This window comes from Muscardinus avellanarius (genome assembly GCF_963383645.1).
Source record: "Muscardinus avellanarius genome assembly, chromosome: 11".
In the NCBI taxonomy this organism is placed as follows: domain Eukaryota; kingdom Metazoa; phylum Chordata; class Mammalia; order Rodentia; family Gliridae; genus Muscardinus; species Muscardinus avellanarius.
Genome location: NC_137797.1, coordinates 56,416,707 through 56,431,149, shown reverse-complemented (window position 1 = coordinate 56,431,149; position 14,443 = coordinate 56,416,707). Strand labels below are relative to the sequence as shown.

General features: G+C 44.0%; 1 protein-coding gene across 2 annotated transcripts in view; it reads left to right on the top strand.

The window, feature by feature from the left end:
- Positions 1 to 10,003: 10,003 nt before the first annotated feature.
- The window catches only part of TBC1D30 (TBC1 domain family member 30), a gene marked incomplete at both ends in the record, with an annotated part of 46,738 nt that continues 42,298 nt past the window's right edge, over positions 10,004 to 14,443 (top strand). For both annotated transcript variants that reach the window (XM_080705526.1, XM_080705525.1), the window contains 3 exons: positions 10,004 to 10,172; positions 13,597 to 13,658; positions 14,263 to 14,328. In XM_080705526.1, the coding sequence (XP_080561652.1) occupies positions 10,004 to 10,172; positions 13,597 to 13,658; positions 14,263 to 14,328 (297 nt within the window). The remainder of the gene's footprint in view (positions 10,173 to 13,596; positions 13,659 to 14,262; positions 14,329 to 14,443) is intronic.

The window sequence follows — 14,443 nt, the reverse complement described above, 5'->3', positions numbered from 1 at the left end:
TGTAAAAATCTTTTTTTTTCATCTCTTCTATTTTCTTGTTCCTGGGCATGGAGCCCAGGGACATTCTACCTCCAAGCTACATCCCCAGTCATTTATTTATTTATTTATTTATTATATTTTGGTGGTACTGGGGTTCCTGGAAACCCCTCTACCTCTGGGCTACACTCCCAGACCTATTTTTATACTTTTTTATTTGAGGTCTCTTAAGCCAGAGCGGCTGGATTTGAACCTGTGCGATCCTCCTGTCTCTGCCTCCCAAGCGTGGGGATTTCAAGCGTGCGCCACCATGCCTGGCTATTTTTTTATTTTTTTACATAGGGTTTTGCTAAATTTCTGAGGCTGGCCTCAAACCTGTGCTCCTCTTGTCTTAGCCTCTCAAGTACTAGGATGATAGCCACCACTCCTGGCCAAAATTCTTAATATATACAAATTTGATTTGCTAATAATAATAATAACAATAATAAATCAGGTATAAAACATTTTATAAATGCTTTATATAGATATTTTATAACAAGAACTGACATCAAAAGAAATTTTAGTTTACTGAAACTGTAACAATCCCAGAGTATATTCTGTGTTACACTTGGCCAACATTTATATTGGATTATGGAATTCTAATAGAGTAATAGACTTTCTCCCAATCAATTAAATTGATAGCAGAGAATCATAGGGTTGGAAGCTCCTTTGCTGTCAGGATGGTCAACCTCCCCTCATTTTAAATGTCCATTCCCAGACCTTTGCCTGCTGGGCCTGAGCCTCTGCCTGGGAACTCCACAGGGAAGGACATTGAGATCCCCCACCCCACCCCAGGCCCCGTGTTTTCTTTACAGTTAGAACATTCTTACATTTGCTGCCCTCTGACTCTCTAAAACACCCGCTTGGCAGGTCTAATTCAGCACTTTAGAGCAAACACTGAGCTAATCTCAGTATTCCTACCAAGTAAGAGTGGGCCTTCCTAAGAAAGCAAAAAAGCAAAAGGGGGGTTACTGGTGAAGTCAGTGGGGTGTTCTGGCCTGGTCCTGAGCTGGGCGGATCCCTGGGTGGATTGCTCACAGTGCTGTTAGCAATTGTCTTTTCCAGTTACCAAACAGGCTAATAAAAGGTAGATACCCAGTTGTGAATTTATTCAGTGCTCGCTCTGTTCTATGCACTGGGCTGGACTAAATATCATTCATTCTAAAGATGAGGAAATGGAAACCTAGAAATTAGGTAACTTGCCCAAAGACATAGGGCCAGTTAAAAGCTGTGTTGGAATTCTAAGCATGATCTGCCGTGGCCAGGACTTTTGAATGCTCTGCACTGCTTTCCGGAGGGCCTTGGTGGGTGTAATGACCTGTGGGCTTTACACATCCCTCACCAGTCCACGCATCTGCCTCTCCTCGGTGGACTTGGTTTGCAGAGCTAAGGCTTGTAGGCCTGGCAGGCCCCTGTTATTGTTGATTCTGATCTCTCTCCCCTTCCTGGCACTTCTCTCTTTTTATCCTCCAAATGAAGCAGATTACTTTCAAAGGCTTTGCCCCTTCTTCTCTCTAGCGATGTATATTTTTTTAAGCCAAATGAATCAGCACCAATCAGTGAGAGAAACCTCTCCTGCTATGTCTTTCCCCTCTGTCAAAGGAATCATAGAATGGCTTAGTGTAAAAGGGTTGGGGAATCTAAACCAAAGGGTTAGTCATGACCAGATTAAATTATTGTTAAATCTTCCAAAGCGATGACTCTGAGTCTTTCAGTTCCACTTCTGATGAGGAAGGAAAGATCTGACTAGAATTATAAGAAGAAAAAATGAGCTTTGTCCTTAGTGTGTTTTCAGGTGAAGTTTAGTAACTCAGAACAAAGCTCTGAGAAGGCCTGGGCATGGTGATGCACACTCGTAATCCCAGTACTTGGGAGGCAGAGACAAGAGGATCACAGGTTCATGGCCAACCTCAGCTACTTAGTGAGGTCCCTCTGCAACTTAGTGAGATCCTGTTTCAAAATAAAGAATTAAAAAAATAGGGCTAGGGATGTAGCTCAGAGGTAGAATGCCTGCACTGAGTTCAATCCCTAGTACTACAAAAAACAAAAACAGAAACAAAAAATAATGGAATGTATAATACTTGAAGGGTAAAGACAGTATATCCATCTAGGAATTCACATAGTAACTTAAGCAAAACCTTCACACCATCCTTACTACAAATAACTCACTAAACTGTAAGTTCCTCGAGGGTAGATGATGTTTATTTATACTTCAATTTTTTTCAGGGGAAGGTCCCTCCATAGTTCCTTTGCCATAGTGGCTGACTAGTATTTATTTCATGAGTAATAATGAATAAATAAAAATATAAATATGTCATTTTAAAATGCTTGTATCGGTGCACTGTAATTATGCATCACAGTGAAGTTCAAAGTCAGACAAACATACACACAGGTCTTGGTGTGTTCTTCTTCAGGCCCCACCCTGCTGCCCACCCTCCTCTGTACGTAATAGGTTCGTAGTGACACCTTCCTACGTGGACATAGCATGATTTGAACTGTGTCTTTTAGTAGTTCTTCCTTTTCCCCTCCCCCTTCCCTCCCCCTTTCCCTTCCACTATTCTACTGGTCACTCTCCTCAATTATCTAAGTCCCATTTGTTTCTTATTTTCTCTCTAGCTTCCACAAATGAGAGACCTTCTAAGACCTTCTAAGACTGTCTGATCTCACTTAGCATGCGAGTCTATAGTTTTATCCCTTTTTCTGCAAATGACATAATGTAGCTCTTCTTTATGGCTAAGTAAAATTCCATTGTGTATACATACCAACATTTTCATTATCCATTCATCTCTTGACATCCCCCTAGGTTGGTTCCCTAATTTGGCTATCATGATTTGTGCTGCTCTAAATACGGGTATGCATGTATCTCTCTAGTATTCTGACTCTAGTTCTTTAGGAAAGACACCAAGAAGTGAAACAGCTGGGTCATCAACACAGTCTAGCTCAAGTACAAGTTACACATCTTAATTTGAAAATCTAAAGTCTGAAATGCTCCAAAATCTGAAACTTTTTTGAGCAATCACATGATACTGTCACAAGTGGACAAGTCTACATCTTCTCATGTGATGGGCCAACATTCGGGTTACCTAAGGATCATAGAAAATGACCTTCAGCTATGTGTAGAAGGTGTATATAAAACACAAGTGAATTTTGTATTTAGACTTGGGTCCTATTCCCAAGATATCTCATTTTTATATATGCAGATATTCCAAATCTGAAAAATCCTAAGTCGAAAACATTTCTGATTCTAAGGGTTTTGGATAAAGGATATTCAACCTGTAGTATGGATTAGTTTTCATCATTTTGAGGCAAGAGAATAATACTTCAAAGAAAATACCAAGCTAAGAAGATAAAATGATTTAAGTCTTTGGTTACTTATGTGTCTAGTTACATGAACCTGGCTATAGAGATGTTAAGTACATTCCCAATATTACAACATCAGATGGAATTTCTACCCTAGCCATGAATTAAATTATTATATTAGATAAATTTTTAATTTTTAAATTTTTGGTCTGTAAATATAACTGATGTTTTTCTTGGCTTCATCCAAAACATTTGAGTATGCTTGGGGGAGGATTTTAGAGGTGGTTTTGTTTTTGAAAGTAAAAGAAATGGTCCTGCCGGGCATGGCAGAGCATGCTTGTAATCCCAGCATTTGGGAGGCTGAGAGAGGAGGATTGTGGTTCACCGCAAGCCTCAGCTACTTAGTGAGGCCCTTTGCAACTCATTGAGACCCTGTTTCAAAATAAAGAATAAAAAATAGGGCTGGGGTATAGCTTGGAGGTAGAATGCCCCTGGATTCCATCCCCAGTACTGGGGGAGGGGGAGAAAAAAAAAAGAAATGGTCCTGCTAGGTGTGGTGGTACATACTTGTAATTCTAGTACTTGGTAGTACTTGGGAGGCTGAGACAGGAGAATCACCAGTTCGTGGACAGCCTCTGCTACTTAGTGAGGCACTTCACAACTTAATGAGAACCTGTTTCAAAATAAAGAATAAAAAATAGGTCTGCGGTGTAGCTTAAAGGTAGAATGCCCCCTCCCTCCCCAAATGGTCTCAAGAAAGTATAAACAGGAATACTGGAACATAGAAGAACAGAGCTGTGTGTGATGTGGTGTTGGGATTTCAGAGCATCTCTTTTCTATGTTTTAAAGACCTTTTACCGAGTTTTACAAAATACAAAAGCTGCATCTGACTGTCTTAAAGGATGCCTACATTTCAATAGTGAAATTGTTTTTATGACTAAGAGGAGATCATATAAAAAGAAAATGAAATGTACGTACGCAATGTGATGTGTCAGGTAATTGTAAAGTTTTTTTCCGCTCCCTCAATTTCTTCCTTTTCGCTGCCCTTCCTCTGTGTCTCTCTCATGAGGAATGAATAGTCCTGATGTTCATCACCATAGGCTCACATTGTGTGGGCTCCATCCTGGACATTAAGGCCTTACATTCATGTAAGTCTGAAAAGAATGTTAACTTCCTAAGGACTGACCACAGATACTGTGTTAGCTTTCTGACACTATAACAGAATACTTGAGGTAATTAACATAAAGAGAAAGGGTTTGTTTTGACTTACAGTTTTGGAAGTTCCAGTCCACTATCTAGTTGGCCCTGTTGTTTTGTTTCCGTAGTGGGGCAGCACATCACAGCAGGAGCCTGTGGTGGAGCAAAAGTACTCGCCTCACGGTGAGACAGTGAGTACAGAGGAAAGGACCAGGGTAACCTAGAGCCCCGAGAGATCTCAAGACCTTTCTCCCACTAGGATGCACTGCTTCTCAGTAGTGCCAAACTGGGGATCAAACCTTTAGCAAATGGGTGTTTGGGGAACACTCAAGATTTAAACTATAGCAAATAATGAGGAGATGTATAGAAGATGTTACTTTTACTACTTGGGATTTTTTTCACAGATCTTTAAAAATTGTGGGGAGATGAGCCTGGCGTGGTGGCGCACGCTTGTAATCCCCGCGCTTGGGAGGCAGAGACAGGAGGATCGCGCAGGTTCGAAGCCAGCCGCGCTGGCGTAAGAGACCCTGTTTCAAAAATATAAAATAGGTCTGGGAGTGTAGCCCGGAGGTAGAAAGGCTTCCAGGAACCCCAGTACCAAAAAAAAAAAAAAAATGTGGGGAGAAGGGAATAGTTGCTTTTATGCCATCAGACCTCCTCTCTTATTGTTAGCAGGAGCGCAAAACGCAGCCATCTCCTGCCTAGTGGGAGATAGCATTAGATCTGATGATCTGGTAAGAGCCCTTTGACCCTCTGACCTGCGTGCTCATGAACTGTGGCTGGGGACCTCTGCAGCTGTGCAGATGAGCTCCAGGCCCGCTTCCCAGAGCAGGCAGCTCCCTGTGGTTTTCCCTCCTTACAGCAGGCTTCCAGGGCTCTTTCTCTTAGTAATTGCCACCACCGTTCAGTCCCTGATGATAAGCACGTAGGCCTTTTTTATTTTAAGATGTTAGTGTGAAACGAAAATAGCAGCAATAGGAAATAAAAAATGTCTCAGACTTGATTCCCTTCTGGAAACCCTTTGGGACACAGCTGGTATTTCTTACATTGGGCTTTCTTTTTCTTCAAACTTTTACCCCTGCCTACCATTAAAGGAAAAAGTTTGCTCTCAAGGAAGCTGCATTCCCAGCACAGAGACTCAAAGATGCAGGGAGCCCTGAGTGGTTCACAGTCTCCTGTTTCAGCCTGAGAGTTTGCCTCTCTAGGGCATCCCACTGGTATCAGATTCTGAGACATTCAGGGCATTTCCTTGAGATCTTTATTCTCTTCAGACAAGCAACAGTTTTTCATCCAGTGTACAATTACGTTGAGCCTTTTTTCCCCCTCAAATTCAGCTTAAATCATAACTGTCCTGACCTGTGCCCAGGTATGATTCGCCCAAATGCAAATTCGCTGACAGTATTTGATTAGCAAAGATTGTCTGGTGAATAGAGTGATGACAAAGCCAGTGTGGTGATGCAGCACTCCTGTGATCCCAGTACTGGGAGGCTGAGTAAGGGGGAATGCAGGTTTGAGGGCATCTTCAGCAACTTAGACCCTCAAACATAATGAGACCTTGTTTCAAAATAAAAAAAGGGCTGGGGGCATAAATTGGAGGCAGAATGCCCCTAGGTTCAATCCCCAGTATGAAGGGATGGGGGGAAAAGTGATGGTGAGTTGGCTTGGCTGTTGACAGCCACAGGCGAAGTCCATGCCGGCTCATCTCTGTAAGTTGACTTCGGATGACATCTCTTGCTTTTGGAAAACAATATCCCAGACATGAAATAAGAAACTATGAGTCACATTGTAAATATAATACTAGGTTTGTGCCATGGCTGCTTTTAGAGTATTGTATTTTAGCACTTGTTTAATTATCTGTTTGCTACAAAAATTGGCAGCCCTGGTTTTCCTCTCCAATGTAAACAAAATAATATTGTTTAATTCCTTTGCTAGTCATTGCCATAATAGTAGAAACATTTTTTTGTCTGGTTTCAACTTCTGTACAGTTTTAGAATGAAAAGCTTGAGAGCTTTTTCTTTTTTCTTTTAATGAACAGAATCATGAGCATGGTGGTAACACTTGTAATCCCAGTACTTGGGAGGTTGAGACAGGAGAACCTCAGGGGCCAGTCTCAGCCACTTAGTGAGGCCCTCTGCAACTTAGTGAGACCCTGTTTCAAAATAAAGAATAAGAAATAGGGCTGGGGCTGTAGCTTAGAGGTAGAATGACCCTGGGTTCAATCCCTGGTAACACACACACACACACACACACACACACACACACACACACACACAAAGCCAGAATCAAGTTTTTTTTTCTTGTAATCTAAAGGAGATGAAATAGAATGTTCATTTTGGTAAGTAAATAAGCTTTTGTCACTACTAGGAAGAAAAATGTTATAATTGATGAATTGCAAAGAGAAAATCAACAGCCATTACAGTTTAGGTCCAGACTTCAGCTCCAGCGGTCCAGAGGCCTGATGTCTTCAGCTCACGGAGCACTGAGCAAGCTCTGGGATGGCGACTCCTGTTTGCCGCTCCCTCTCTGAGAAGCCAAATGGTAATTAGAAGTTTGCCTGTTGCATGGCCTCGGAGCCAAAGGGAGTGGATGGTCTGGGTGGTGTGTGCCATGCAACTTCTGGAGCTGGGTGTCCTCCCCACTCCAGACAGTATTATAGAGCTGGCCGCTGCTCCTGGATGGTAAGCCGGCCTCTCCTGCCAGCCCAGGGCAGACACTGAGTGTGAGTAGCCTCTTGTTAAAACAGAACACAAGTCCCTCCAAGTTTTGGGCAGAAGAGAGCTCAGGAAGACAGTACTAACCTGCAGTGACTTGCTTGTTCTCCTGGGGTTTCCTTAGCTTGCCAGCTCTCTTTTGATTCTTTTCTGCACCATCGTTAGCCCCAGGGGCATAGTGGACTCTCTAAAACACTGACCAGACAGAGGTAAACATCAGGCCTCTGCCTGTTGTCCTCAGCATAGCCAACACAGGCTGCAGCGGACAATAAACATCTTAGTAAAATTAAGAGAAAGCTAAAGAATAATGAACAGGCACCCCAAGTATAAAAGCATCAGGCTGATAAATGACAGATTTCTGTACCTGAGCTAGGTAGAAAAGGTTGGGGAGTCTAAGGCACACTGTTTGTTCATGATGACTGGGTTATACAGTGATTTCATTTTCTAAAGGGTTATGTTTTCAGATAACTGCTTTTTTTCAGAGCACCTTTATCTCAGTCAGGCAGCTGTGACTGAGTAACTCACACCTGTCTCATCAGCCTGGTTTGCTTTTGCAGGTGACCAACCTCATTTTAACAGATTTTTTCCCTACATTTCATTCTTAGCATTGTACACTCTCTGACATTGTCCTCAAACTTTAGGGGCATTTCACAAAGACCAGAATGTGCTGATTACAAAATAAGTGTGCTAGAGTCATAGGAATGGCTTCTTTTTCCGGTTTGTTCAGAAGAGCCTTTTTAACATATTCAGTATTTTTTAAGTCAACTGTAGCCATTTTTAATATTCAAATTGTTTTATCTTTTGCTATTTATATTGCTTCAATAAGAGCCTATTTATGTGGCTTTTGTGTCCCTTCAACTTGACCTCATTAATCTTGGAAGTACTACCTCTCTTTCTGAGCTTATCAAGATGTTTCAGGCTCATCTTAGACTTTTTCTGGCCCAGGCCTGGAACCACTCACTCCTCAATAGAGCCTTTGTTACTCTGAATGGGGAATGGTTTATTGAGGCTGGTTGCTGGCCAGTGCTCCTTGCTGCCAAGTTGTCTATCCTTCTAAACCAATTCAGTGGTGAATATATATATATATATAAAGTTCATACTAATATTTCTCACTTTAATATATTATTTTGGTGTTTTAAGGAAAGCCAATTTATTTGATTGTATGCTTATATATTTTGTTACACTGAAAAAATCTTGGCACAATTTGACATTAATGCATGTATTTGTTTTGTAGAGTATATAAATTGAAAATACTATTATTATTAATAATGTACTACTGAATGAAATTAAGATTTTTCTTTCCTCTTTTTTTCTTTGCTCCTTCTCCCTTTCTTTTCTTATTTGTTCTTTGTACTTGGAATCGAAGCCAGAGGCATTCCAATTTAGAGCTATACATCCTGCATTTTTTTTTCTTCTTCTTCTTTTTTTTTTTTTTTTTTTTTTTTTTTGCAGTACGGGTGTTGGAGGAACCCAGGGGCATTCTACCTCTGAGCTACACTCCCAGACCTATTTTATATTTTTTATTTGGAAACAGGGTCTCTTAAGCCAGTGGAGGCTGGCTTCGAACCTCCTATCTCAGCCTCCCAAGTGTGATGATTACAAGCGTGCACTGCCACTCACGGCCTCAGCCCTATTTTTTTTATTCTTTATTTTGAAACAGGATTTCACTGAGTTGCACAGGGCCTCACTAAGTAGCTGAGGCTGTCTGTGAACTGCGATCCTCCTGTCTCAGCCTCTCACTGTAATTTCAGTGCCGGAATTACAGGTGCACACCACCATGCCTGGCCGAAATTCTGGGAGTATGGCCTGGAGGTAGAAAAGCCCCTGGGTTCCACCCCCAGTACCACACACACACAAAAAAAAATTTCTTTGTAGTTTTATTTGTCCTTGGTATATTTATCACCATCCGTGTTCTATCACAATATTGTGTTCCAAGTCAACTTATTTTTCTGTGTTCTTTTGCTATCAGTGGGGAGATTTAATTAGGTTCATTTGCTTTCATTTATTTTCAATTTTTAGAGTTTAAAAAAATCTTATTAGTCATAACCCCCTTTTACATCCTTTCCTTCCTCATTCAGTTGATGGTAGCTTAAGAGTGGTGTTTTTCTTTTTTTTATCAGTAGTGATCATTAGTACTAGTTTAGAACTCCATCTGGAGAGACGAGGAAACACTTCTTCTAAAAAACTGCTTTTTAAATGGGAACACTTTTCTGGAAGCCCCTTTTCCCAAGAGAAACAACCATTAAAAAAAATACTAATAACATGCTTATCACGCCTCTGTTAGCTGCCAGGAAAGAGTTTGATGCCTTTGGGGCTGGAGCTTGGGCTTGGCCATCTGGTGGCTTCAGTGCCGCGCGGTCAGACTCGTCCTGCGCTGGGTGACCGTCCTTCCGAGGCTCAGCGGGGGTGGCACTGGCGGGGCGCCGGGGCCCTGCACCCGGGGCTCGCCCCCTTTGTGGCTCCTCTGGCCTCTCCCGGAGGGAGCGCAGCCCGCTCGGCCTCTGCCCGCTCCCCGCCCGCTCCCGCCTGCGCGTCGCGCTGCGGGCTTGGGGGCGGGGGCGCCGCCTCCGCCTCGCCGCGCTCGCGCCCGCCTCCCTCCCCGCCCCTCCGCGGCCTCCGCCGAGCAGGCTCCGCACTGCAGATGCCCGCCGCCCGGCCGTGCCCGCCGGCTCCCGCGGCGCCCGGCAGGTGCCCTGGACCCCGCCGCGCCCCCGCCACCCCGCGGGGACCCCCGCCTGCTCGGAGCCTCGGCGCGGAGCCGGAGCCCGGGGCGCGCTCGGATGCGGCAGGACAAGCTGACCGGCTCCCTGAGGCGCGGGGGGCGATGCCCGAAGCGCCAGGGCGGCGGCGGCGGCGGCGGCGGCGTGGGCACCATTCTAAGCAATGTGCTCAAGAAGCGCAGCTGCATCTCGCGGACCGCGCCCCGGCTGCTCTGCACCCTGGAGCCGGGTGAGGACCCCGGGCCGCCCGCCCGCGCAGGGGGCGCTGCAGCCTGGCGCGCTCGCTCCGAGCCCGGGCGGGCAGGCGCTGCGGGAGGGCGCCGCGCGGGTGCGGGCAGGTGCGGGCAGGTGCGGGAGGCGGCCTCTGCCCGGGCGCGGCCTTGGGGGGCGCGGGGAAGCGCCCCCGCCATACGAGGCCGCGCCATCTATTGTGCCCCGGCCTCGCGGGAAGCCCAAACCTGGACAGAGGTGTGGGGGGCGGAGAGAGGCTCAGGGTTGAGCGAAAAGCAGCGACTGCGAAGGAAGGAAAAACCAAATATAGACATTTTTCGGTGGGAGTCCCCGGGTCAGCTCGCCTGCAGCCCGTACTTTGGGTGTCGGGGTGGGGAGCAGGTAGGGGAGCCTCGCTCTGGAGGCACGGTCTGGGAACGCGCCTGGCCGTGCCTTGATAGGCCCCTTCTGCCATCAGCCCGTGTTTACACATCCCTGCCTCTCCAGGCTGCATAACTCCGCGTCAGCCCCGGCGCCCGGCATCCCTCCCCGGGGTTTTGAGAGCCCGGCCCAGGCGCGCACGCCCGGCTCAGAGGCTCTTTACCAGCCGCGGCGGCAGAGGGAGCCGGCTGCACTCGCGCGGATGCTCGGCGCACACCTTTCCCTGGAGTGGCCCCTGCTGGGCTCCGGGAGGCTCTGGCGCCTCCACTTCCCGCCCCCCAGCGGCTGCTGGGACCTGTTATCACCCAGCTGTAAAGGATTCAGTGGAGGCCCCAGTCCCAGTGGGTGGAAAGCGGCGCTGCTTCCCCGAACCTCGTGGTTTCTTTGTTTTCCTCCCCACGGAAGTGTCTAGTTGCAGAAACTGTAGTATTTATTCACTGGCTTCTTTTACCTCGCCCCCCCACCTCCCTTAAGTCTCCTTCCCACGTTAAAAGTGTTTTGTATTTCTGAATCCGGAACAGCTGTGATTGTCAGATGAAATATAAACCTCTTCTCCCTTAGAAGGAAAGGGGGTGAAAATGACCTGATTTAAGCTTTTTACACGTAAGCGGTGAATGATCAATTTCACCCAAGTCCTCTGACTCATATTTAGCCAAGGGAAATAGTTGTGGTTTTGGCTAACTAACCCTCACTGTGTTTCAGCATGGGCAGGCAATCAGTATGATGCCCAGCAGGTGCTCCCCCGAAGTCAAAGGAGCATATTTGGTCAGACGTACACGGAATCTGGCAGTTTTAGGGTGGCAGGAATAAGTCACTGCCGGACCGAATTTCCTGGTCTTTGTTGCAATAAAGCAAACGTCATGATTATACGCTCCCCCATTCAGCACCCTGCTCCTGGACAGCACTCTCACAAAGTCAGCTGGATTGTGCCTTAAAATCATGCTCTGGAGGTAGAGGCACCCTTGCGCCCATTGTATCACCACTGAGGCAGGACCTCATTTAAACCGTCCTGTTTAAATGGGAATCAGTGGGGTACCTAAGGTTCTTCCGGAGAAGATCAAGATACCCAGGCATAGTATGGTTTTGACTTTGAAGCTTTGAAAAAAAAAGTGAAGGCATTGATTGGATACCTGGCTTCTCTACCACAGCTTGACTCCAGAGAGCTAAGTCCCAATACAAGTATTTACAGCACTCTTCTAGGCTGTCTGCTCAGGCTGATGGGCTTGGGCAAATCAGACACATCTCTTTCACGTTTCTCAACCCCAAATATATGTTGTTGTTGTTGTTTTTTTTAATTGTACTGGGGATGGAACCCTTCTACCTCCGGGCTATACTCCCAGACCTATTTTATATTTTATTTGGAAACAGGGTCTCTTAAGCCAGTGCGCGATCCTCCTGTCTCCGCCTCCCAAGCGGGGATTACAAGTGTGTGTCACCATGCCCGGCCCAAAGATATGTTTTTAAAAAGACCAGTTTATTATTATTATTATTATTATTTTATAAATTCTGAAGATCGTTTCAGTTCCTACTAATGCCTGAACAGCAAAAGTTGTGGGGAGGTTTTCAGTATGCCTAACCTGCAATCAATATCTTAGAATAAAAACATATCATCACTTGACTTTTGCCATGTGTAAAACCATATGTTATTGGCCCCTGGAGTTTTAAACAATGATCATTTTAAAATATGTAAACTTAAAATGCCATCTCATTGATTTTGAAATTGTAGATAAAGGAGTATAGCACGTTCATATCTTATTATATTTTTATAAAATTTAAGTAAGGATAAGAGTTGTCATGCAATTTTACTTTAATAACAGCATATGATTCTAATACAGAATTCTGAATAAAGGCCTGGTTAAGTATTAAACATATAGTTTATATACTTTCCCATTCATTTACTTGTCTTCCATCGATTTTGCAATTCATATCAAAGAACTTTATGTAAAGTTATAAATCACTTGGAGTTAGACTTCAGTTCTATTTTTAGTTACACTCTGTACTTTAATGCACACACTGCTCTATCGTTTAATAAGTCTATCAAGACAGAATTTTGAAATATATGAAAATCTCCAAATGGAATTGTTATATTGGATCATTTCCTAAGAGAAAAGGCAATAACATGTATGATGTTTCCCCCCTTGTGGCGCTGGGGATGAAACTCAGGGCCTTTGCACAGTGGCAAGCATGCTACCACTCACTGCACATACAGCTCCTTGGTGTTATTTTATAGCTTTGGATACTCCACTGATGTTTCCTTAATAGATTTGGTCCACGCAAGTGTCCTAGAAAAACAAATTTTGTAAGTAGACAGTTCCCTTCCTATGTTTCATAAATACTAATTATACTATGTTAGGAGATTTATAGTTAATCATCACAATAGTCCTGAGATGGACATTGCTATCTTAATTTTAAAGATGAAGGGATTGAGGCTGAGAGAGAGTAAGTGGTTTGTTTAAGCCTAGGAACAGAGGTTGAATAGTGGTCTGTGGGACTGCAAGGCTGTGGTACCAGTTTTGTTTTTGTTTTCTACAACTCTGGGTAGCGGTGGAAACTTCCCTCCTAAGTAAGGAGCTTCATTCTATTGACATAGGGTATTTTCCTATACTAATAATCAACATGTTCACTTTTTATTTTAACAAATTGACTGAAATTTAATAAAAATACATTTTTAAAAAATGTATGACATGTCTGTCAAATCCAACTTTTTTTTTTTTTTTTTTGGTCAGTACTAAGTATGGGACCCAGGGGCATTCTACCTCCAAGCTATACCCCCAGCCCTAATTTTATTCTTAATTTTGAAATAGGGTCTTACTGAGTTGCAAAGGGCCTCACTAAGCAGCTGAAGCTCTCTGCCAACCGTGATCCTCCTGTCTAAGCCTCCCAAATGCTGGGATTGCAAGTGTGTGCCACCACACTTGGCCAGAATCCAATTTTTACTTTTACTTCTGAGTAACTTGTTACAGTTTCCATGAGTAACAACTGTTTATGTGTTTTTCTTTTAGGAGTTGATACAAAATTGAAGTTCACTCTTGAGCCTTCTATAGGTCAAAATGGGTTTCAGCAGGTAACTTTAATTTTAGCTTTGAATGCACTCTTATTTGGGGGTACCAGCAGGGTATATTTTCTCAAAATGAGAATATTAGCATATACTTTGATATGCATAACATGGTCTAGATTTTTTTCTTCTTTAGTTTCAGGTAAAATAACCTTTGCAACTACAAGTGACTTAGGTTTATACTTGGAATGAAATATTTTGCACTTTATATACATGGTCTAAGTGTGAAAAATTCAAATAGCCAAATATCCATTATTCTGAGCACATCATGTATTTTTATTTATTTATTTTTTGGTGGTACTGGGGTTCCTGGAAGCCCTTCTACCTCCGGGCTACACTCCCAGAACTATTTTATATTTTTTTTTATTTGGAAACAGGGTCTCTTAAGCCAGTGAGGCTGGCTCTGAACCAGCGCGATCCTCCTGTCTCCGCCTCCCAAGCGCAGGGATTACAAGCGTGCGCCACCACACCCAGCATGTGTTTTGATTTTTGAACCAGAGCATTCTATACTAATTTTTACCATACTCTATGGATGTCAAGATGGAGAAAAGGTTGAAGAGTGTTTATCCAGGTCAATATTATGATTTCCCTGATGTTTCTTCTTGGTGCCTAGTGGTATGATGCTCTCAAGGCAGTTGCCAGACTATCAACCGGGATTCCAAAGGAATGGAGGAGAAAGGTAAGATGGATTTGTAGTGCTAACATACAAAGGGTTGTCACTCTGTCCTTCAGAATGTCCAGAACCTCAAAAAGTAGATTCTAGATATAGTAATTTGATACTTGCCTCTTCATCA